At 46.9% G+C, this 23,661-nt stretch overlaps 1 protein-coding gene across 1 annotated transcript in view; it reads left to right on the top strand.

The window, feature by feature from the left end:
- The window catches only part of nlk2 (nemo-like kinase, type 2), a 105,407-nt gene that overhangs the window by 34,186 nt on the left and 47,560 nt on the right, over window positions 1-23,661 (top strand). The window contains exons 2-3 of the mRNA XM_063205240.1: window positions 11,065-11,194; window positions 12,111-12,166. Coding sequence (XP_063061310.1) covers window positions 11,065-11,194; window positions 12,111-12,166 — 186 coding nt within the window. The remainder of the gene's footprint in view (window positions 1-11,064; window positions 11,195-12,110; window positions 12,167-23,661) is intronic.

The following is a 23,661-nucleotide window of genomic DNA, read 5'->3' as shown; positions in this document are numbered from 1 at the left end:
CATCGCACACTGCTGTGTTGTGTACCAGTAAAGGCGGATCTCTCTTTCTCTCTCTCTCTCTCTCTCTCTCTCTCTCTCTCTCTCTCTCTCTCTCTCTCTCTCTCTGTCGCTCTCTCTCTCTCCTCTCTCTCTCTCTCTCTCTCTCTCTCTCTCTCTCTCTCTCTCTCTCTCTCTCTCTCTCTCTCTCTCTCTCTCTCTCTCTCTCTCTCTCTCTCTCTCTCTGCTACCATTTCTCTCTCTCTCCATTTTTCTCTCTCCCTCCAATTCTCTCTCTCTGGCCTGCCCCTTCTCTGGCCCTTCTCCAGCCTCGTGTTGCACTGCAGATTATAAAGGCGTGTCTGTGTTCATTGAGAAATGCACAAGGCTGGTGTTTGTGCTGGGCCTGTCACAGCTGCTGTGTGTGTCGCAGTGATGGGGGATGGGCGGGGGGGGGACTAGTGAGAGTTGGAAGGTGAAAGGGGAAGTAGAGGAGTAGGGAGTGGAGGGGGGGTGGGGGTGGTGGTAGTCAGAGTTGGAGGGTGAAAGTGGGGAGTAGAGGAGTGGGGAGTAGAGGAGTGGGGACTGGAGGAGTGGGGAGTGGAGGGGTGGGGAGTAGAGGAGTGGGGACTGGAGGAGTGGGGAGTAGAGGAGTGGGGACTGGAGGAGTGGGGACTGGAGGAGTGGGGAGTAGAGGAGTGGGGACTGGAGGAGTGGGGAGTAGAGGAGTGGGGACTGGAGGAGTGGGGAGTGGGCCACAGGCCCAGAGGGCTCTGCCCTCATCTCCAGCTCCAGCTCCCATCATGCCACTGCCCAGTCAGCAATGCATGGCAACCCAGAGACAAGAGGGCCCAGATCTCCCAGGGATCCATCCATCCATCCATCCATCCATCCATCCATATGGCCTTCTGTCCATCCATCCATCCATCCATCCATCCATCCATCCATCCATCCATCCATCCATCCATCCATCCATCCATCCATCCATCCATCCATCCACCCATCCATCCATCCATCCATCCATCCATCCGATGTTGTGTCAGTATGAGCTACCTCTGGGTTATATGTACAGCCTATAGGTTCCATACTGTAGCTGTTCTTGACAAGGCTGCTCATCTTCACAGAATAAAGTTGTTGTGCTGATAGGACCTATCAGTCGCACCGAGCTGAATGCACTACCCAAGGGTTAAGGGTTTGGGTTTTAGCTATGTAGATCGCCTATTGCTATGTAGCTTATCTCGAGTCGACGGAGTAGCCCATCTCGATAGACTGCTGGCTGTGATCCTCTGCTGAGCTGATCCTCTGGCCCTGGGCCATACCAGGGCCTGCGTGCACATCCCCCCCCCCCCCCAGGCCCATACTCTGCTCTGCACTGGGTGAAAGCCAGTATCATGCACCATATCAGGAAATGTGCTTGACGTCGGAAATGTACAGTATGTGAGTAAATAAACATGATACATTGTTTGATATGAGCATTGCTACTGTACGTCAATATTGCAATGATGGCATGACATCAAATGCAAACCTTTTGAAGCGTTTGCAGTTGTATTCCATCACGATGTATTATACAGTGAACATCACTGTACTGTATGGCCTGGACATTGAGGTCAGTAGGGCTCCCATTATGTCATGGGGACATTTAAAAAAAAAATCTGGAGCCCAAAATAAGCAATTTGTAAAAGCATCCATGGAAAATGTTTGGGACCATTCTACCTCACATAGCTGTGCTCTTATTTCCTCTCCATTTTATTCCCAAAAATGCAGTTGTAAAAAATGCATGTCTTTGTGCTTTCAGGGTAAAACAAAAATGTACAAAAGAGATGACACATCACACCCTGCTGCCCATGAACTGGCAAGACCCCCACGGTACCATTTCAGGCGGCTAAAAATATAACTGTTGACATTTCAAACATGGATTTGTTCCTTTTTTTCTTTTCTTTTTTTACAAAAACCCTCAAGTCTACTTTTTTTAACTTTTGTCCTCCCCAAGTATTCTGGTATTTGAAAAATTAATAGGCAGTGGATTAATCCATTCAACTTTTTTTCACAGCGTATCCAATTGGCATAGTCAGTCACTTTGGGCTAGAGTGAGATGGGGTGAGATGGGGTGGGGGGAGTACCCACTTATTATATCCACATGCTACATTATCACCAGTTCACTTTTCTGATCAAGAGAGAACTAGACTGTAGTTGTGGCTGATTGATGGGGCCCTGTGCCGAGTCTATGAGGGTGGGGTGTGTGTGGAGGAAATTACCCACTGTGCCAAATTATCGCCAGGTGGCTTTTCTGATCAAGAGAGAGTGGCTAGCTAGACCGTAGCTGTGGCTGGGACATGGGGCCCTTTGCCGAGTCTGTGAGGGTGGGGTGGGGGAAAAGTACCCGCTATGCCAAATTATCGCCGGATGGCTTTTATGATCAAGAGAGAGTGGCAGTCTAGAGAGCATGCCTGTGGTGGCTGAGGCTGAGGTTGGGTCCATGAGGCCCTGTGCCCAGTCTATGAGGATATGGTGGGTTGGGTGGGGGGAAAGCAGAAAGCACCCACTATACCCACACATGCCACAGTATCGGTGGGTGGCTTTCCTGATCAAGAGAAAGTGGCTAGCTAGGCTGGGGCTGGGGCTGTAGCTTTGGCTGGGGCTGGGGCTGGGGCTTGGTCCATGGGGGCAGGCAGTGCAGTGCCCAGTCTGTGCCCAGCCGGCACACTCTTTGTTCAGGGCCTTATTCCCCTGGCATGGCATGGCATGGCACGCCATGCTTCCCCTCCTGTGATGCATCACTGCACAAACACATCGTTGACCAGCGAAGCTGCACAAGCGAGCAGGCTACAGCCAGCCAGTGTGCCTGGTGCTTATGCATTGTACACAATCAATTGCCTTGTGTTTTTTTCTCCTGTCGAGACCTAGTGTGACTATGTGCACCTGAAGCAGAGGCGAAATACTTTTTGTGGAATTGAGCTCTTCCCAATTCTTATTTTCCCTGTTTGTTACTCTCGTGAAACATAGCTGTAAGGTCATTTCTCTCTCTCTCTTTCTCTTTCTCTTTCTCTTTCTCGCTCTCTCTCTCTCTCTCTCTCTCTCTCTCTCTCTCTCTCTCTCTCTCTCTCTCTCTCTCTCTCTCTCTCTCCCCATCATTCGCGTCCCTCCCCATGACTCTTTGTCCCTACAAAATGTGGCCATGTGCACCTGTCTCACAGCTGAAGAGGTGACATCCTTTTGCTTTTGTGCTTTTGAAATCAAACATTTCCCATTTGTTTCAATGTACCCATTTTATATGTTCATAAAGCACACAGCGATTCTCTCCACTCTCCTTTCCCTCCCCCATCTCTCTACTATACTCTCCTGGGGTGCACACACTGTTGGAGTAGTTGGTAGATTGCTCGTGCTTTCCAAAGGGAAGGATATATCAAAGGCACATCCGTCCTTGCCATCCTTAGATCTCAACTACAACAAACTAAACCAGTATAGAGCCTTTTCTCTACTTCAGAGATTAATGTTATCCCCCCACCCCACACCACCCCACCACCAACACCAACACCACAACATCCCCGAAGACCTCAAAAAATTGAAAGCACATATTTACATTGGGATAATGCTTAAGTAGGGGGCTTACAGTGTGTAGCTTCCTCCTCCACGGCTGGCCTTGTTAGGTTGTGTTTTCAAGAGCGTAGCAAAGGCAAATGAATGTAAAGGCATCGCCTTAACTTATGCGTGTCATCATCATAGCATAACATATTCTGCATTTTTTAGCTAAATACAAATGCGTAGAAGACTGGACGAATAAAGGAAGGCGGTGGTTTTCTCTTGTGTGGATTGTTTGAAGTGGTTTGGATCCTGGAGTGGCCTTTCATCTTTTAAAAAAAGTTGATTAAAATCTCCGACATGGGAAAAGAAAGCCATATGGTGGTCTTGTTTATTAGAGTGAGAGTGAGAGAGAGAGAGGGAGAGAGAGAGAGAGAGAGAGAGAGAGAGAGAGAGAGAGAGAGAGAGAGAGAGAGAGAGAGAGAGAGAGAGAGAGAGAGAGAGAGAGAGAGAGAGAGAGAGAGAGAGAGAAAGAAAGAGAGAGAGAGAGAGAGAGAGAGAGAGAGAGAGAGAGGGGGACGGACGGACGGACGGACGGACGGACGGACGGACGGACGGACGGACGGACGGACGGACGGACGGACGGACGGACGGACGGACGGACGGACGGACGGACGGACGGACGGACTGACAGACGGACAGACAGAGGACTGAAAGAGGGAGAGACAGAGAGACTGAAAGAGGGAGAGTGAGAGAGAGAGAGGGAGAGAGAGAGAGAGAGACTGAAAGAGAGAGAGACTGAAAGAGGGAGAGAGAGTTAATTAAATGAAAGTTTGTAGGGAAATTGTGTGTGTGCGTGCGTGTGTGTGTGTTTGGTCACTTTTAGGTGTGTCAGAGGGAGAGGTTGTAGGTTGTGTTTGTTTTATTACTTTGTCCTCCATCTTGAATGCATGTATTACCGGGGAAGAGATTGAATGGGCGAGTGTTTAGTCATTTATAGGTGTGCTATGTGCTTTGTTAGACAAGCTGGGTGGTTAGAATCCGAAATTTGTGCGAGGTGTGTTTAAATGGTAAATGGACTGCACTTACAGCTCCAGGCCTTTTTATTAGAATACCATGAAAAAGTTGATTTATTTCCATAATTCCATCAATAATGTTAAACTGTCATGGATTGTAGATTCATGGCCCAGTTTTTTAACTATTCCAATCATTATTTTTTTTCTTTTTATATACGTTGGCCTTCCAGCTCAAAAAACCCCATAAATTGGGGAATTCGCATTATTAGAATATTGTTATAAAATCACATTTTTCTTCATCAAAATTCGGGTCACATTAAATCAGTTGAAATTTGGTACTTTCTACATAACATGCAATGGTCAATACTTGGTTAGGACATTCTCTGTCTTCATAATGGCCATGATGCGTTTAACATTGAAGTCAATGGCAAAAACAGTGCATGGGAGTTATGGAAGCCCAGATATCCTTGATGCTTTGCTGTCAGCTGTTCTTGTTTGCTGACCTGATACCCCACACTTCAATCTTCAATATACCCTGTAGATTTCCATGCCACGTTTTGGCGCTTACTCACCAGTTTAATTCTAAATAACCAGAAATTAAACCCCATTGAAAATGAATGGGGCTTAATTTCTGTTGAGTTAGAATTAAACTGGTGAGTTAACACCAAAACGTGGCATGGAAATCTTCGGGTATATTGAAGAGGGAAGTGTGGGGAACCAGGTCAACAAACAAGAACAGCTGACAGCAAAGCATCAAGGATATTTGGGCTTCCATAACTCCCATGCACTGTTTTTGCCATTGACTTCAATGTTAAACGCATCATGGCCATTATGAAGACAGAGAATGTCCTAACCAAGTATTGACCATTGCATGTTATGTAGAAAGTACTAGAAAGTACCAAATTTCAACTGATTTAATGTGACCCGAATTTTGATGAAGAAAAATGTGATTTTATAACAATATTCTAATAATGTGAATTCCCCAATTCATGGGTTTTTTGAGCTGGAAGGCCAACGTATATAAAAAGAAAAAAAATAATGATTGGAATAGTTAAAAAACTGGGCCATGAATCTACAATCCATGACAGTTTAACATTATTGAAGGAATTATGGAAATAAATCAACTTTTTCATGGTATTCTAATAAAAAGGCCTGGAGCTGTATATAGCACTTCTCCACTCCTTCGAGCTCTCAAACCTTTGTGTGCCACACATTCACCCATTCATGGTGGCAGTGGATGCCACGCAGGGTATCCCGCTGCCACCAGGAGCAATTTGTGGTCAAGTGTCTTGCTCACGGACACATTGATTTCGGGGCCATCTCAATGTCAAGTGTTCTAGCCTTGCTTGTACGTGAAACGCCTGGTGATTGGATACTCCGCAGAGTTCACCAAGGAGTATCCAATCGCTGTGCGTTTCACGTCCTAGCAAGGCTAGAGCACTGGGCATTGAGAAATAGCCATGGTCAGGCAGAGTGTGGGGGCTAGTAGCTGCAACCTTCCAGAAGCCGAACTGGGCATTGAGAGAGAGCCATGGTCAGGCAGAGTGTGGGGGCTAGTAGCTGCAACCTTCCAGAAGCCGAACGGTGACCGCCACCACCACCACCGCGTGTAGTCAAGGTGGCTGCCTTAACTGCAAAGCGCTGTGGGACGCCCTGCTGCGTGTCAGTGAGTTTGCCTTTTGCCATGTGTCTCGACTCTTAAGTCTGACTGGAGCGTGCTGAGGTCAGGAGCACTGGTATGCACTCGCTCTCTGTCTGTTTCTCACGTGTCGTGCTGATGCTGTGGCCGTCATAGAGATCACTGCTGTTAATCCTTTCACTTAAAATCCCTACACTAGGTGGGTGCTGTGACGCACTGCGCGTAGAGCACCCACCCCATATAGCCTACATGGGGACCCGGGTTCGAATTCTGGATCATTTCCCAGTCCTACCCCATCTCTCTCTCTGTCACTTTTACTCGTACATCTTTGCTATCCTGTCATTGGTCACTGGGCCCAGTAAGAGATCAAATCTGTGGGTAGAGTATAGAATAAAGAGGTATATCAAGTTAGTGCAGGTAGGATGACTTTGTTTTGAAGAGAAACTGTCTTGGAGACTACACTTATAGTAACAACTTGGTACTATACTTGGAGACTACTCTTACAGGATACATGTGCTAGCATTTACAACAATGTTGTATCAGACTTAGCTGTTATAACTTATTAGTTCATGTGAAGGCTATTGGGGAAGGTATAGTGTTATACTTGTGAGGTGTTTCTTTGAAACTGCTTGGTTCAGTGGAAGGATGTGACTCCAAGGTGTCTATAACTAAGCTATGAAGTATTGGGACAAAAGCACGGTCCTAATGTCCTTTTCTGATTTGGAATCGGGGTGGTGAATGAAGAATAGTCCCTTAAATAGTTGTGGCTAGGCTGATGGCGGGGAAACTTTATTATTTTCTCCACGGAGGAACGCGAGACCACAAGCACAAGGCAAGGACGGGAGTCCCACATATTAGAACCTGTAGAGTTGTTCTGTGTGTCCCTCTTGTCTTTCCTTCCTCCATTTTGCCTCCCATGTTGCCTTCATTCGAATCCTCCTCCCCATCACACAATCACACAGCCTCTGGTTCTCCTCTCTTCTCTCACCTTCCTTTCACACTCCTGCTCTCGCATTGTCCTCACCCGTCTTCTCCTCGATGTGTGTGTGTTTTTTCTTTTCCCATGTCATATTCTCTCTCACTCCCCCCCCTCCCTTTTTTCTCTCCTTTTCATCACCCCCTCCCTCCCTCCTTCCTCCCTCTCTCTCCCGTGGGTACACATTGGAAGGATGAGCACGAGCAGAGCCCCCTGACTGGCTTAATTATCCATCTGGAGATGACTGGATTACTGATTAATTGATTAAATAAATAAACATCAGTTTCTTCGCTTCTTGACTCACTCTTCCCCTCCCTTTTGTCCTCACTCTTTGGCTTGTTTAAAAAGGAGACAGCTTGCACCCACTCACCCCTCTACGCAGCATGCTTTTGAATACCATGCAACACTTATATGTGTATATTATATTAGTACAGTTATATTTAATAATTATTGTGTTGGTTCTACTCTCCGAGTGCTTAATTAACACTGCAAAATTGACCTGAAACTACAGTTTTATGGATAGAAATGACGGCCATTGACTGCAAAACAGACAAAAGCTTGTAAAATAAGGTGGTTGGTGTAGACTCAACCACTGAATTTTCTTTCTTTCTTTCTTTCTTTCTTTCTTTCTTTCTTTCTTTCTTTCTTTCTTTCTTTCTTTCTTTCGTTCTTTCTTATTGTGTGGCTATTTTGTCAGCATGACCTGTGCTGGCAATAATGGTTTACATTTTGTGCAGTTACATTTCTGGCCCCTGAGGCACTGCCCCCCCAAAATGCTGTTTGGCTTGGCGTGCCTACTGCACCAGTGCCCTGAACGAAGCGGATGAGCTGTTATGTTTAATGCATACGGTAGTCCTCCAGTGCACTGCGGTTCCCCCCCTCCTGTAGCACATGTGTTATCCACTCAGAGAGAGAGAGAGAGAGAGAGAGAGAGAGAGAGAGAGAGAGAGCGACTGAGCGACTGAGCGAGAGCGCAAGACCAAGACCTCAGCATAACCGCCACCCGCGTGGTTTCCGCTGCCAAAAATAAACACATTATAAATGAATGAATGTGTGGGAGGGCGGGAGGGATGAATAATATACCTTTTTTTTCTCCTTCATCTTCTTCCTCAGCTGCTCGCTAGTCGTTACCCCGTCAGCTTTCGCTTCAATTAGACCACTGGCTTCCCTCAGAGAGATGGGGGGGGAGGCCCCAAGAGAAGGGACCTCATCCTTGTGTGCAAAGACCTTGTTAAGTCTCTGTAGTAATATGTGTGTGTGTGTGTGTGTGTGTGTGTGTGTGTGTGTGTGTGTGTGTGTGTGTGTGTGTGTGTGTGTGTGTGTGTGTGTGTGTGTGTGTGTGCGCACGCGTCTCCGTCTACTGAGTGAGCAGGTGTTTGGGATAAAGTGGATTGATACGCAAGGTGCATGTTGGTGGCACATTGCACAGTCACATGTTGTTGCTGCACATTCATTGTGTGCTATTTTTGGGTTTCTGTTGTGTTGTGTTGTCCTCCAAGAGCTCTGAGGAACTGACTGACTGACTGACTAATGTGGTGTGTGGAGCCCACAGATCAGATGGGCTCTCCGCTCGCCTGTCGCTTGTCACTTTTGTATTTTTAATGGGCGGAGAACAAGGGACGGGTTTCTTCTGTGTGGTCTGTGTTGTGTTGTGTTTGTGTTTGTGTATACACCACCCTGTATCTTTAAAGCAACTTCACAAGTTTATTGAACATAATTGTGTGTGTGTGTGTGTGTGTGTGTGTGTGTGTGTGTGTGTGTGTGTGTGTGTGTGTGTGTGTGTGTGTGTGTGTGTGTGTGTGTGTGTGTGTGTGTGTGTGTGTGTGTGTGTGTGTGTGTGTGTGTGTGTGTGTGTGTGTGTGTGTGTGTGTGTGTGTGTGCAGTAGTGCAGTAGTGCAAAGGTCATATTAGGGGCCCCACCACCAATATGGGAGGGCTCTGGGCACAGGGGCAAATGCCCTGTTGTCCCTCCCTATAGCTCTGCCCCTGTGTGTGTGTGTTTATCCTGTGTGTGCGCATGCATATCCGTGTGTGTGTGTGTATCCGTGTCTGTTTCTGTACCAAATGATGGGCATTGGAGGTGGAGATGGCATCACTGCTTCCCTGCTGTGTAATCTCTCCCCTAATGATGCACATGGCCGACACTGCCAATGGATAATCCACCACCGTTGGCATCGCGGCTGGCACAGTTGCTTGCCTGTCTGTATGTAGACGTATGTGAGTGAATGATGGATACATATACAGTATATATGTGTGTGTATACATACACAGTATGTGTGTTGTTCACGTACGTGTGTGTGTGTGTGTGTGTGTGTGTGTGTGTGTGTGTGTGTGTGTGTGTGTGTGTGTGTGTGTGTGTGTGTGTGTGTGTGTGTGTGTGTGTGCGCGCGCATGTCTGTGTGTGTGTCTGTGTGTCATCAAGTGTATGCATCCATATGTGCACAATCTGTGCATATGTGTGTGTGTACATTTGTGGTGTGTGGCTTTATGTTTTTGAGTGTGTACATACTGTACATGTGTGTGCGCAATCTTTGCATGGTGTGTGTGTGTGTGTGTGTGTGTGTGTGTGTGTGTGTGTGTGTGTGTGTGTGTAAATGTGTGTGCGCAGTCTGTGCCTGGTGTGTGTGCCTTGGGTGTGGGTGTGTGTGTGTGTGTGTGTGTGTGTGTGTGTGTGTGTGTGTGTGTGCCTTGCGTGTGTGTGTGTGTGGGTGTCTGGGGCCCCAGCTCTGCTCATGACATGTTCCGTCCTGCTGGAGCGGTGGCACATTGGGGACTCGGCGCTTTTGTGCTCCAATTAGCACGTCTTGCGGGGAGCGCTGCGATCACTGCCGCGCCGCTTCCAGGCCCTTCTGTTCCCTCTCAATGGGGCTTTGGAGAGGAGAGATGTTGCTCTCTCTCTCTCTCTCTCTCTCTCTCTCTCTCTCTCTCTCTCTCTCTCTCTCTCTCTCTCTCTCTCTTTCTCTTTCTCTTTCTCTTTCTCTATCTCTCTCTCGCGCTCTCTCTCTTCTCTCTCTCCACTCTCTTTATCTCTCTCTCTCTCTCTTTCTCTTTCTCTCTCCCTCTCTCTCTTTTTCTCTCTCCCTCTCTCTCTTTTTCTCCGTCTCCCTCTCTCTCTTTGATTCTATCTCTCTATCTGTATCTCTCTCTCTCTCTGTATCTCTCTCTCTCTCTCTCTCTCTCTCTCTCTCTCTCTCTCCCTCCCTCACTGAAGCAGCCCCTTTAGCCGTTTCACACAAAGTAAAAGGATGGTGCTGTTGTGTTTTTAATTCCGTGTCGAGAGTTTGTGCTTTTTGCTGCTGTGATTACACAGGCTTTATGCTGATTGGTCGTAATTGCACTGTTGGTTTTGACAATGCGGTGACAAAGCATGAGAATAAAATAACTTGCCCTCCTAAGTTGCTGTGAGAGGACCGTTTGTGTGTTTTTATTTGTTTCATCCTATGGTTGTGGTTGGTGTTGTCGAGCTTGTTTACCAAAGCAGATTTATTGACCAATTATTTTCTTGCATATTAAACATGGAATTTCACTGGTTGACATGTTGAATATGACTATTCTCTTGTGAACATCTCATGTGGAGACATATTGTTGATTGATGTAGCAAAAGGGGTGACTCATTGCCGGACAGGGATAGCAACTGCAAGCAATATCAATATACGCATAATGTGATGAAAACAGTGTGATCACATAACAACATGCATGACCTTTCATTGTAATGGTCTATGTTTGTTTGTATGTAATTGCAATCCCACTTCAACTTGTTACATGTATGTAGCCTACACTGTAATGATTTGTTAACACTGTGCTGCCCAAACAGTCATGATATAGTAATAACCCTTTCAATTGAATTTGAATTTGATATTCACCTTGGAATAAATACATTCATGGGTGATTTTTATTTTCCTGACGTTTGTATGTTTCTCTCCTCTGTGTACTTGCAGGTCGGTGACGGATCCAAGAGATGGCAAGCGGGTGGCCCTCAAAAAGATGCCCAACGTCTTCCAGAACCTCGTCTCCTGCAAGAGGGTCTTCCGCGAGCTGAAGATGCTCTGTTTCTTCAAGCATGACAACGTAAGACAATTGACTCTATCTTTCTTGCAGCCTTGTTCTCTCTTCTGCGTTCGGTCTCTTTCTGTCTCCATCTTTTTCACTCTCTCATTTTCACTGTTTCTCTCTCTCTCTCTCTCTCTCTCTCTCTCTCTCTCTCTCTCTCTCTCTCTCTTTTATTGTCTCTTTCTTTTATTGTCTCTTTCTTTCTCTCTCTCTTTCACCCTCTATCTGTTTCTCTGTCTCTTTTGCTTTCTCTCTGTCTAGGTGTCTCTTTCTTTTTCTTTCTCTCTCTCTCTCTCTCTCTCTCTCTCTCTCTCTCTCTCTCTCTCTCTCTCTCTCTCTCTCTCTCTCCCTCTCTCTCTCTGTCTGCCTGTGTCTGAGTGTGTGTCTGGTCTTTGTTATTCTCAGGAGCCATATTAGCTCATCAGCCTCCTGTAGGGGACATCATTACTACTCGCCACCTTGTTTCCTGTCACACTTTGATGACCCCACCTCCCCCAGCACACGCACACACACACACACACACACACACACACACACACACACACACACACACACACACACACACACACACACACACACACGCATACTACTCACACGCTACACACACACACCTTAGTCCTTTCCTGCATAAAGCACACACACACACACACACACACACACACACACACACACACACACACACACACACACACAGACAGACACACACACACACACCCTAGTCCCTCCCTGCATGACATCAGAAGGTTTTTATAGAATTTTAAGGCTTTTGTCATCAACCACAATCTCATGGTGCTGACCTCATCTCCCCCTTTCCCTTCTTTTCTCCCCATTTCTCTTGCTCTCTCTCTCTCTCTCTCTCTCTCTCTCTCTCTCTCTCTCTCTCTCTCTCTCTCTCTCTCTCTCTCTCTCTCTCTCGCTCTGTTTTTCTCTGCAGGTCCTGTCAGCCCTTGACATTCTGCAGCCTCCTCATATCGACTACTTTGAGGAAATGTATCCTGACCTGCAGCTCAGCTGCTTGCTGACAAGACAATGCCAGAATGAGCACGCTCACTTCCTCTGTCACGCTATTTGTAGGAACAAGCAGCCCCTATTGGAATCACAGTCAAGTGGGAGATGTTTTTTAAAAAGATGAATGCTCCCCTCTAAATATCTTGAGAAATGTGTTAAAGTACGTTGGGAGGCTTTGAAGATGCAGAAAGCAGATGATTCCCAAAATACAGATTGGGTAGATTTGGGTTGAAGCGATGATATTGGACAGGAGGCAGCAAGCACGAACGTAAGAGCACATCCACTGGACAGTTTGGCCGGGTGGGGAAAAAAGCGAGAGTAACAACTAATAAGTGATTCCCAAAATAGATGAGGTCGGTGGTATTGCAGGCAGGTTGACCTTTGACCTTTCTTGTTGTGGTGTGGTGATGTTGGTATGCTGTGCTCCCCCCACCCCCGACCCCCCTCCCCCTTAGTGGTTTGATTCCTTTCTGTTTGTCCTCCAGGGAGTCGTGTTATGTGCTGTGCTGTGCTGTGCAAGTGGTCTGTGCAAGACCGGCTATCAGGAATTTAATCTCTCTTGTTCCTGAAACAAGATTGGGGAGGATTGGGGGGAGGATGGAGCGGGGCGGTGTGTGTGTCAAATGTGTTTCTGGACAGATTTAGATCTGACCTGTTTTTTTCTCTTTTTTTCTTTCATTCTTTCTTTCTTTTTTGTTGGTGGTGGTAGTGACGATTTCGGTTTGTGATGAAACAAATGCCAGCTGTGTATGTGTGTGTGTACGTGTGTGTGTACGTGTGTGTGTGTGTGTGTGTGTGTGTGTGTGTGTGTGTGTGTGTGTGTGTGTGTGTGTGTGTGTGTGTGTGTGTGTGTGTGTGTGTGTGTGTGTGTGCGTATGTGTGTGTGTGTGTGTGTGTGTGTCTGCCATCAGCAGTTGGCCTGTGCTGAAGCATGAAAAACAAGAGAGGACTGACTGGCTGTAGATTAGAATCACACAGTTGTGTCGTGCGTTGCAATCCTGTTTGGGAAGACCAAAAGCGTCAGAAATACGTTTGACTGACTGAGGGCTGGATGCTTCTATTGTTGTGCTGTAGTGTTCTAGCAATCCAGGACCCTGTTTCTCGAAACAATTGTTGCTAACCAGCAACTAGGTTTCCAATGGGAAATTGCATTGCAACCACGTAAGTTGCTAACTTAACGCACAGAGAGAAAGCAAAGCATCACAAGTGTGTTCGATGGACATTTGCTGGATGCTTCTGTTGCTGTGCACTACTTTGCAATCTGGCTTGGGAAGGGAGAAAATAAAGCGTCAGAAATATCCTAGATCAGTGATTCTCAAAGTGTGTTCCGGGGACCACTGGTGGTCCGCGAGGGGATTTCTACTTTTCCAAGACAAGCTAGCAGTAAGCTACATTTGTTACATTATTGCAACGCTAAACATTTGCATAAGTCTTATTTTTTAACCACAATAAGACAAGCTTGTAATGTGAATAAAAAGTAAAGGATCTGCATCGAAATTAGTGTCGAATTGGCACCCCTCAACTGTCAATTCAGTTGACAGGTGTTCCCTGAACAGTTTTGGCGGGACCTGAGTGGTCCTCAGTCTGAAAAAGTTTGAGAAACACTATCCTAGATGGACGGATTGTCGGGATGTGTTCTGCTCTGTCAGGACGCTCCAGAGAGACGCTCCTCTCCCCTCGTCTCGTCTGGTGAAGCATGGCGGCGTAGTAGACACAACGCGATACTGCACAACACAACAATGCGCCACTTTACAGTTTTCAGATAAGATCAGTGCCACGCACACGTGCACACACACACAGGCACAAACACACACATACAATAAGGCACAAACGCAGACTTGGAATTCTTTGCCCGAAGTTTGCTCTCTGGCCTCTGGGAGACCGTTGTGTGCGTGAACTGTCTTCGTTTTGTGAACTGTTTTTCTTTTTTTCCCATTGAGTTTACTCAGCATTTAAGCCTTGATTTTTGGAGCTGATACTGTGTGACTTTCCAGTTCTGTTCTGGAGCCCTCATAAGGCTTTTCACTGGCGTCATGACATACAGCCCTGTAGGGGCCAGAATGAGGGGTTTGCTCTGTCCCAGACATTTCTCTCTTTTACTCACTCTTGTTCTCTCTTTCACTTGCTCTCGCTCTGTCTCTCTCTCTCTCGTTCTCTCTGTCACTTGCTCTCACTCTGTCTCTCTGTCATACCCATTCTGTCTCTCTGCTTCCGTCTCTCACTCTGTCTGTTTCTCTCACTTTCACTATGACTCTTTGCCTCTCTCTCTCTCTCTCTCTCTCTCTCTCTCTCTCTCTCTCTCTCTCTCTCTCTCTCTCTCTCTCTCTCTCTCTCTCTCTCTCTCTCTCTCGTTCTCTTCCACTTTCTGCAATCTCTCTTTCTTTCACTCTCTCTCACTCTTGCCCCCCCCCTCTCTCTATCTCTCTCTCTCACACACTCTCTGCCCCCCCCCCTCTCCCTCTCTCCCCTTTCTGTCGCCCCATTCCAACTCAGTCACCCTTTCTCACTGGGCCCAGAGCGTGTGGTGTGGTGTCAGGGGTGGTGTGGTGTCAGGGGTGTGTCATGACAGGAAGGCTATTGGTGTGGGCCACTGACTGACTAAGCCTGGCCATTCACATGACGCCCTGACTGGAACTGGAGTGAAGTGGAGGGGTGGCAGACGTGCCGTGTTGTTGTTTTGTGTTATACTGTATTATAGTGGTGTTTAGTCTTGTCATCTGTAGCGTCTTGTTGCCTTGTGTTGTCTTGTGCTGCGTTGTGCTGCTTTTGAGTTGTGCTGCTTTGGTGTTGAAGAGTGGCAGACGTGTTGTGTTGTGATGGTGTGGTGTATTGTGATGTTTATGTCTTGTTTTATGTTTCATTGTGTTGACTTTTGCTGTTTTGTGTTGCATTGTTTTGGTGTTGTGTTAAATCGTCTGCATTGTGTTGTTGTGCTTTGGTTGCCCTTTGCTTTTTTTGTGGTGTTGCACTTCTGGTTATTTTTATTCTTCTGGTGCGGTGTGCTTTGTTGCCCTGTGTTATGCTGTCTTGAGGTTTTTTTTCTGTTGTGTTGTGTTGTGCCTCGCTGAGGAGAAATGGAGATGAGATGAATTTTGCATTTCGCTGACTCAGGCCTGAGATGGCCAGCCGTGGCCACCCAGAGAATATCATGAGTGAGAGATCTGGCACTCAGCGGCCGGCCACCCCCGCTGTCGTGATATGCTGATGTACTGTTTATGTCAAATACTTACTCGCCTACAGATGGATGGTACACAGCTTGTTAGTCCATCAGGTGTTACACCTCAGTGTTGCCCCTTGTGTTTTAGAGAACAGAGGTAGGTCTGCGTGTGTCTGTCTGTCTGTGTGTCTGTGGGTCTGCCTGTCTATCTGTCTTTCTGTCTGGTTCAAACCCCATACCATTTTAGCCAGGCTGTAAGCTACTCATCAAAGCTACGATCACACCGTCTGACGTGGCTACCAATGACAGAACTAGTGTGTCAGTCTAACTAACGGGCCCAATGAAGTTGAGTCTTTGCCTTAAATCCACTACTTCAAGCAAAATGTATCTATTCACTAGCAATAAATTGCAGGGTGATTTGAAACTGGACAGTCCCAGCCTATTACCTGTTGGAAGAATGAGGTTAGGGAAGTAAATAAATAAGTACTTTTATCCACAATAAGGACTTTTATCCCTTGCCAAATTGTCCTTGCTCAAGGCATCTAACCCTAGACTTGCTCCAGACTGTGCCTGCACTTAAATAACTCAGTTAGCATAAGGGCCAAACGCTGCTGTTAGTGCAGTGTAATGAATTGATTGGGCACTAGCTTCGAAAACTAGCCCTGAATAAACCAAAAGAGCACTGGAGAACTAAATGTTGTAGTGAAGGACACGGTGAGTACTGTGTTGTTATAGCAGTGGTTGCCAGATGTGCTCTAATTTCCCATCCACAAAATGCTAAAAACACCACAAGTGGACCTGGACGCACACCTGGACGCACTAAATCCCGTCCAATTGGAATCAAATTTTATTGATTTCTACGGGCATAAATCTACTATGCGGAAAAACACGCCCAATGCCCATTTTTTTCTGCAGATGGCCATCCTAAGCGGCCCAATCTGGCAACATTGGTTATAGCCTTAGCTCTGCTGTGGAGACAGGGACCTTGGGAGGCTCCAGTCTGCTCTTTTCTGTGTGCAAGAGAGAAATATGACCTCGACATCAGAGGCTGTAAAACATTTGTTTTTGGGAAGTGTCATCAAGTGCCATACGCACACACACACACACACACACACACACGCACGCACGCACACACACACACACACACACACACACACACACACACACACACACACACACACACACACACACACACACACACACACACACACACACACACACACACACACTTTCTCTCTCTCTCTCTCTCTCTCTCTCTCTCTCGCTCTCTCTCTCCACATGGGGATCCGGGGCTGAGGTGCCTTGCTGTGCCCTGACTACCCTCCTCCTTCCACCTCACATCAGGACCTGTGGAGACATTTTTCTCCTGTTTTCTTTTCTTGCCTCGAACAGAGTGCGTTAGAGTACATGTTGCTTTTTTTAGACTGCTCACATTTAGTGCTTTTTTCCCTGCAGTGTGCCCTCCCCCAAACTACTGTAACTAAAGAATATCAGTGTTGTTCTTTCGCTGTAAATTACCCAGCTCTGTTTGTGAAGAGCGAAGCGAAAGGAATGGGGAAAGGAGAGAAAGTCAGAGTGTATTGTTTGTTTTAATTTCGTTTTTTTTTTTCTCCCGCTGTACCATAAATTATACAACCTGTGGGTGACATTTACAGAAACAGGTGGTATGGTAAGATGAATGTACACAGAGCTGGCTTTACCCATAGGCAGACTAGGCTATTATCTAGGGCCCCACCAAAACCTCCTCTCTTGTAGGGGCCCCCCAACAGTCAACATCTCCATAGGAAATACCAGTGAAGGGGGGGCACTGTGGCGCAGTACGTTAAGCCACCCATATTTGGGCTTGCATGCCCACCCACGGGGACCCCGGTTCGAGTCCGGCTAGGGTCATTTCCCGATCCTCCCCTGTCTCTCAGTCCCATTCGCTTCCTGTCACCATCTTTGACTGTCCTGTCAAATAAAGGCATAAAAGCCCCTAATTTTTATTTTTTTTAAGTAAATACCAGTGAAAATAACTTAAAAGGGCTCCATGTCTATATTTTGCCTAGGGCCCCAAAAATGGCAGAACCGCCACTGAATGTACAGCTTGGGTTTTCATAACTTAATACCCAGAAGCTCCACAGCTGTCAACTCGGCTTCTCAGAAAGAAAGTGTTTAAGAAAATTACACATTTTATTACCTCAACAGTTTTTTTGTTTTATCAGTGCGGTTTTTATTCTTGTCATGTATCGGAACCCATCAGCATCAGGCATTTGTCTGTGGTGCAGAAGACTTTTTCGGGTACATTTTGTACCATGCCAAAAAATAAGTTGAATTAAACTTTTTTGCATAACGGAACGTTTTGGTAAAAACATTTGGCCAGTTAATCATTTTGGTAGATAGGCATAGCCTACACTTCCTCATGGTCAAATTGTACATTAATACCCCCGTTTCCTGGTAGAGAATGGCATAGCCCCCTCAACTGAGCCCGAGCTGTTTAACGAGCTCTCAGTTTAATCAAACAAGCTGATCACACACAGCCAAAGCCGTCCCTGTCCGGCCGCCCAGCACCAAATTGATGGAGCAGCACCATGCGAATTATTCATGATGCTCTGTGTTGATATTAAAAAGCTAAAACCCAGAACGCTCCCGTTTCCCAATTTGGCCAGAATAGCTGGGATTGGAAGCAAGCAGAGAGACATCCTGTTGGGTTTCTCATAACCTGCGGTATGATTTAACCACTGAAAATTGCACGCAGCCCCCTTTTTTCCTATGCCTGTGGGATTTAAGATACGAGTTAAAGCTCTCTCCTATTTAGTATTTTCAAAGATCTCTGAATATACTAGATTTGGGGTTTTCTTTTTCTATTATCCAGACTTGATCAGGCCCGTTTCTAACTCATGATGTTTTTTTTATTCATGAAAGGCAGGACAAAACAGGCTTTTGTCTGTACCTACTTAGGGATTGATTTGAATTTCTTTATTTTTAGTTCCTTTGGCTTTGGACCACGGCTACAGCCTTGCAGCAACTGCACGTTGTTTTTTTTTCTTCACTTGCCGGCTTGGACGCACATGAAAGCAACATTTTGAACGCCGTTTCATTTCAAAGACTTAATACTCCATACTCCTCCTCCTCTCCCCTCTTCAAACACCCCCCCACCCCCCACCCCCCCCCCCTCCAAAAAAAAATCCTCAGAAAAATATTTGATTCAGTGTTGGGCAACCAACAGGCAAAACAATACGAGGACGCACCATACAGCGTTTTTCAGTGTGTGTCATTTTCTCCCCACTTCATCATATGAAGGCAGAGTGGGAATGGCGCCATATTGAAGTGTCAGCTGAGGGGGGCTTTGATGTGATGTGCGATGGAAATCTCTTGGCTGTTAGGCTGGCTGGCACACAGCAGCAGCAGGAGTAAGCAGCAGAGGCAGCGGCGAAGGGATAGTGTGGGGAGAGAGGTAGATGGGAAGGGAGAGGAGGGGTAGGGGGAGTGATGACGCTTTCGGAACTAAAAGGTATCACAGGAAGTGTGTCAGCTCTGGGAACAGTACACACAGAGAGAGACGGAGTGAGCGAGAGACTGAGTGAGCAAGAGAACACAAGGAGGAGGGAGAGAGAACACAAGAGGGGGAAAGAGAGACGGAGAGAGAAAACGGGAGAGAGGGGAGGTGAGTGAGAGAAAGTGAGTGACAGGGAGGACATGGGGGAGAGAGGAGGGGAGTTGGGATGGGGTGGGAATAGACAGCGAAAGAGATCTAGGGGAGGGGGGAAGCAGAGGAAGAGAGCGAAACTGAAGAGTAGACAGAAAGGACAGGACGGAGATAAAAACAAGAGCAGGGTAGAGATAGACAGAGGGAGCGAGACAGAGAGAGAGAGAGAGACAAGACCCATCAAGAAGAGGACAAGGGAGTGGGGGGACCGAAGACAAACTAGAGAGAGAGAGAGAGAGAGAGAGGCCACATCTACAAACAGAATATGGGACGGTGGGAATGGAGATGGAGAGTGTGTGGAGGAAGAGCGAGAGAACTAGAGAGGCACATCTAGAAACGGAAGGAGGGGAGGTGGGAACGGAGATAGGGAGAGAAAGAGAGAGAGAGAGAGCGGGAGGGAGAGAAAGAGCCCATGAAAGCAGTGTCTGTGAGCCCCGCCTGGAGCAGCGAGTGAGCGAGCGATCTCTGGCTGCGATCATGTGATCCAGACAAGCGAAGAGAGACAGAGAGAGAGAGAGAGAGAGAGAGAGAGAGAGAGAGAGAGAGAGAGAGAGAGAGAGAGAGAGAGAGAGAGAGAGAGAGGTGAGGATGGGAAGAAAGGAGTAGCCACCCCCTTTCATGTCCTCCTCCCTCCTTTTCTCCTCCTCTCTCTCTCTGTCATTCCACAGAGCTGAATGTTACCCTTTCTCTCCTCTCCGACACAATCAGCTCATAAAATATGTACTTTCAATTCGGCTCTCTCCTGTGCTTTATCATGTGAGAGGATGGACCCAGGGGTCACTGGTAAAAGTGGTGTGTGTGCGTGTGTTTGTGCTGTGTGTGTGCGTGTGTGCATTCATTTTTCTCTGGAGCAGATAGGTGTGAAGTTATGGCTGTCACAGGTACAGTTTGTGTGTGTAGTTTGCTGCATGAAGCAGAAGTGCAAGTGTGGTTACCCTGTGTGTGTGCGTGCGTGCGTGCATGCTAATGCGTGTGCGCATGTGAGTGTGTGTGTGTGTGTGTGTGTGTGTGTGTGTGTGTGTGTGTGTGTGTTTGTTTGTATGTATCGGGGTAGGGTTAGGGCTTAGCAAGTGAGAAACTCACACCTCTGTGGAGGCTAAAACGGGTGCAAGGTGCTGAGTGTGTACTGTATGTCTGTGTGTGTGCACATATCTGCAGGTGTGCATGCATGTGAGAATGTGCATGCATACTGTATGTGCATTTTCATGTGTGTGTGTATGTCAGAATGTGTGTGTTTGTGGACGGATGGGGTGATGTAGGTTTGGTGTGTGTGTGTGTGTGTGTGTGTGTGTGTGTGTGTGTGTGTGTGTGTGTGTGTGTGTGTGTGTGTGTGTGTGTGTGTGTGTGTGTGTGTGTGTGTGTGTGTGTGTGTGTGTGTGTGTGTGTGTGTGTGTGTTGGGAGGAGGGGGTTGTTGCTGTTGCACGTTTGGCTGTTGGCTCTGCTGCCTAATGACCAGCTGTGCGCTGCTGAGTTGCACTAATCAAGGTGGCTGACCTGCATGTTTCCGTGGGTGCATTCCAACGTGCACACTCCCGTCCTTTACTTGTGCTTGTTATGTGGCATTCTCACATTCTCCTAACGCCCCGCCTCTGTGGAGAAAACAACAAAGTTTCCCCACTGTCAGCCTAGCCACAACAACTTTTGGGAGACTGTTCTTCATTCACCGTCCCGGTCTTGCAAATGAAGAAATGCCATTAGAATTGTGCTTTTGCAAGATATTGAATTAATTTTCAGTCATCAGTGACGTCATCATGAGGTCACAGGCAGGGAGGAAGGGAGTCTGCATATTGGAGTCCACCCTCTGTGTGTGTGTCTTTTGTCCACGGTGCAGGCTCACAAACCCCATTCCTGCAATTTAGTTTGCTGTGGATGCACCTCGAATCCGCTGCATTTTGTTGTGCCGTTAGTAGTTAGTTCAACATGTCTCCAATATGAACGACAAGAAAAAGACTTTGAACAAAGAACAAGTCCTTGGCTTTTGAACAAAGAATCCCACAACAGTCATGTGCAAATCATCTGCCTTTGTTGGACTAACTCACGTGCATAATGTGCATGTGATGTGAAGGATTTTTGTTCAGTTTATTAAGTTGATTTGTTGACAACAATCCATCTTAATCTGCATTAGTCTTAGAATGTCATGTTATAATGCCAGAATTTACCAGTAGGTTCACATTATCTGATCACATTCTTTCACTGACGCGAGATCAGAAGCGTACACTGAAGCATCAAACTGTTCTAAGGATGACTCATACGTACTGTAAATACAGACAAGCAAAGCTTTTCAATCATCGGCTTTTCACTTTGTGTTTGGAATTGCTTTCTCTCAGGTCCTCCTTGTGGGCTGCCTAAGCTATTGTTGACAGTCGATTCTTGTATTGTGCACAGTACTATACATTTGAAAGCGACTCTGTCGCTGCTGCCTTTTTCCCTCCCTGTGGGGCTGTGCCTGTGCTGTGCGTCATCGCTCACATCTGCCCACGCAGGGCAGCTCTTGCAATGGCAACAGGCACACTGCTGGTCCATCCATCTACCACCTCGTTGACCCATGGGCCGCCCCGGGGTCCTCTACTCCCCTACACGCTTCATATTCGACCCCTCACCACCACCACTCTCCCCTCTCTTTCCCCTCTTCACCCTCTCTTCTCCTCTCCTCTTCTCTCCTCTCCTCTCCCATCCTCCCCTCTTCTCCCCTCCTCTCCCCTCCTCACTCACTTCTCTTCCTCTCTTCCACCTCTTACCCCTCTCCTCTCCTCTCCTCTCACCACCACTCTCCCCTCCCTCTCTCCTAGCTGCCCTCCAGCCAAACACCCCCTTCACACACACACACACACACACACACACACACACACACACACACACACACACACACACACACACACACACACACACACACACACACACACACACACACACAAACACAAATCCTAACCCCCCAAGACACACTTGCCCTCCATCCAGATCAACATCTCTGCTGGGCTGGCAATGTATACGGTGACCTCATGGACCACACCACCACTGCTCTGCACTGCACTGCACTGCACTGCGAAGGCACTGATGTAATCACCGGCTATATTTAGTGCCCTCATTGTCACGACGCCTGTTTCAAAAAAAAAAAAAGAACCTAACTCCCAACTGCCAAACCGGAGCAGTCAGCCGCAAAACGCTTAACAATTCATGCATCTGTCATGAGCTTCATTTCATGCAGTGCTGTTTTTTAATTTTTTTATTTTAGTGTGTGAAGACGCTGGATTGGTGTCTTTTTTTTAAGCTTCAGTAGATCTGAACGTTTTGAAGTTTGGCATTAGAATGCAGGACTTCTTTTGGGTTAGAAAACATATTTCTGCAGTAAACCATGACCTGCTAAATCAGTTAAAATCAGTTGAGAGTGGTTAACACCTCGCCTCATGCAGTGTGGTGGAGGGTGATTCCAGAAAGCTTGGTTACTAAGCTCGATATGTTTACTCGGAGCAAGACGTAACTCTTGTGGCACAGGAAGCCTGTGGCTTTGTTTTGATTTAAGGATTAACCTGCATATGAACCTCATTTAAGGATGAAACTATTAGCAGGTTAGCTACTAGTTAGCTACTGCTATTAGCGGGGTTACAACGTGCGTGTGGTAAATGTAACTGGGTTAAAGTGACTAAAGTAAATTTTTATTAATCTGCCCCTGGTCTTCATAATGTGTTCACTCATCATACACTTAAAGGAAGTGAAGCATCATGCCATGCATTTTTGAGCGCATTCTGTCTGTAGGTGGTGGGCGAATGTGTGCATGTGTTGTCGTGTGTCACTGGCAGCGTTGTTGAGGCAGCTAGATGAATGTGCGGCGGTGGGCTCGTCATGCTGCGCGACCTCCTTGACAGAGGTGGGCATTTTTATAATCAAGCTCCGCAGGCGAGCGAGGCCCGGCTCATTTACCTCCCGTGCTCCCCCAGTTTGGCCCCTGTCATCAGAAGCTAAAGAGGGCTGACATGTGGCTGAACCCTCCCTGCGTCATGCTCCCACATGCGGAGGAGGAGAAGAGAAGAGAGGACTTGGGTCCTTTGAACAACTGGAGTGCACTTAATTTCTGGCTCATTTGAGAATACATTTGTGGTCCCGTACAGTATATCTAAGCAAGGGGGGTTAGCACCAAATTCTGAGCCCCATGGAGCCAATTCCAATGTTTCCCCTTCCACACGTTTACATGATGTTAATATTTCAAAAACTAAAATCTGACTCCCTGAGCTCTCTCAATTTGGCTCCTGTCATCAAAAGCTCCAGAGGTCTGACGTGTAGCTGGCCCTTCAGTCATGCCTTCACGTGTGGGTGGAGAAGAGACCTGGGTCCTTTGAGCAATGTAATGATAGCAGATTTTTCTGAACAATTAATCGACCAAGAATTAATTTGCGATGAGCGATAATATTGACATTTTGAAACGAAACCATCACCAATGTGACAAATAAAATAGACCTCTTAACAGAAGAACTGGGTAATGGGGTGGGGCGGGACCATGCAAATGGCAAGTAGATTATTTGGGATGTTTGTTCAAGCGTCCTTACACTAAGTAAATGACTTCAGCAGAGTCAATAGAGAGCTATAGAGGCCTTTTGATAGAGAGAAAGAGAGATGTCGACGAGAAAAACAAACAT

Source organism: Engraulis encrasicolus, chromosome 8 (genome assembly GCF_034702125.1).
Source record: "Engraulis encrasicolus isolate BLACKSEA-1 chromosome 8, IST_EnEncr_1.0, whole genome shotgun sequence".
Lineage (NCBI taxonomy): Eukaryota > Metazoa > Chordata > Actinopteri > Clupeiformes > Engraulidae > Engraulis > Engraulis encrasicolus.
The sequence above is the reverse complement of the archived record's forward strand: the minus strand, read 5'-3'. Positions and strand labels throughout refer to the sequence as shown.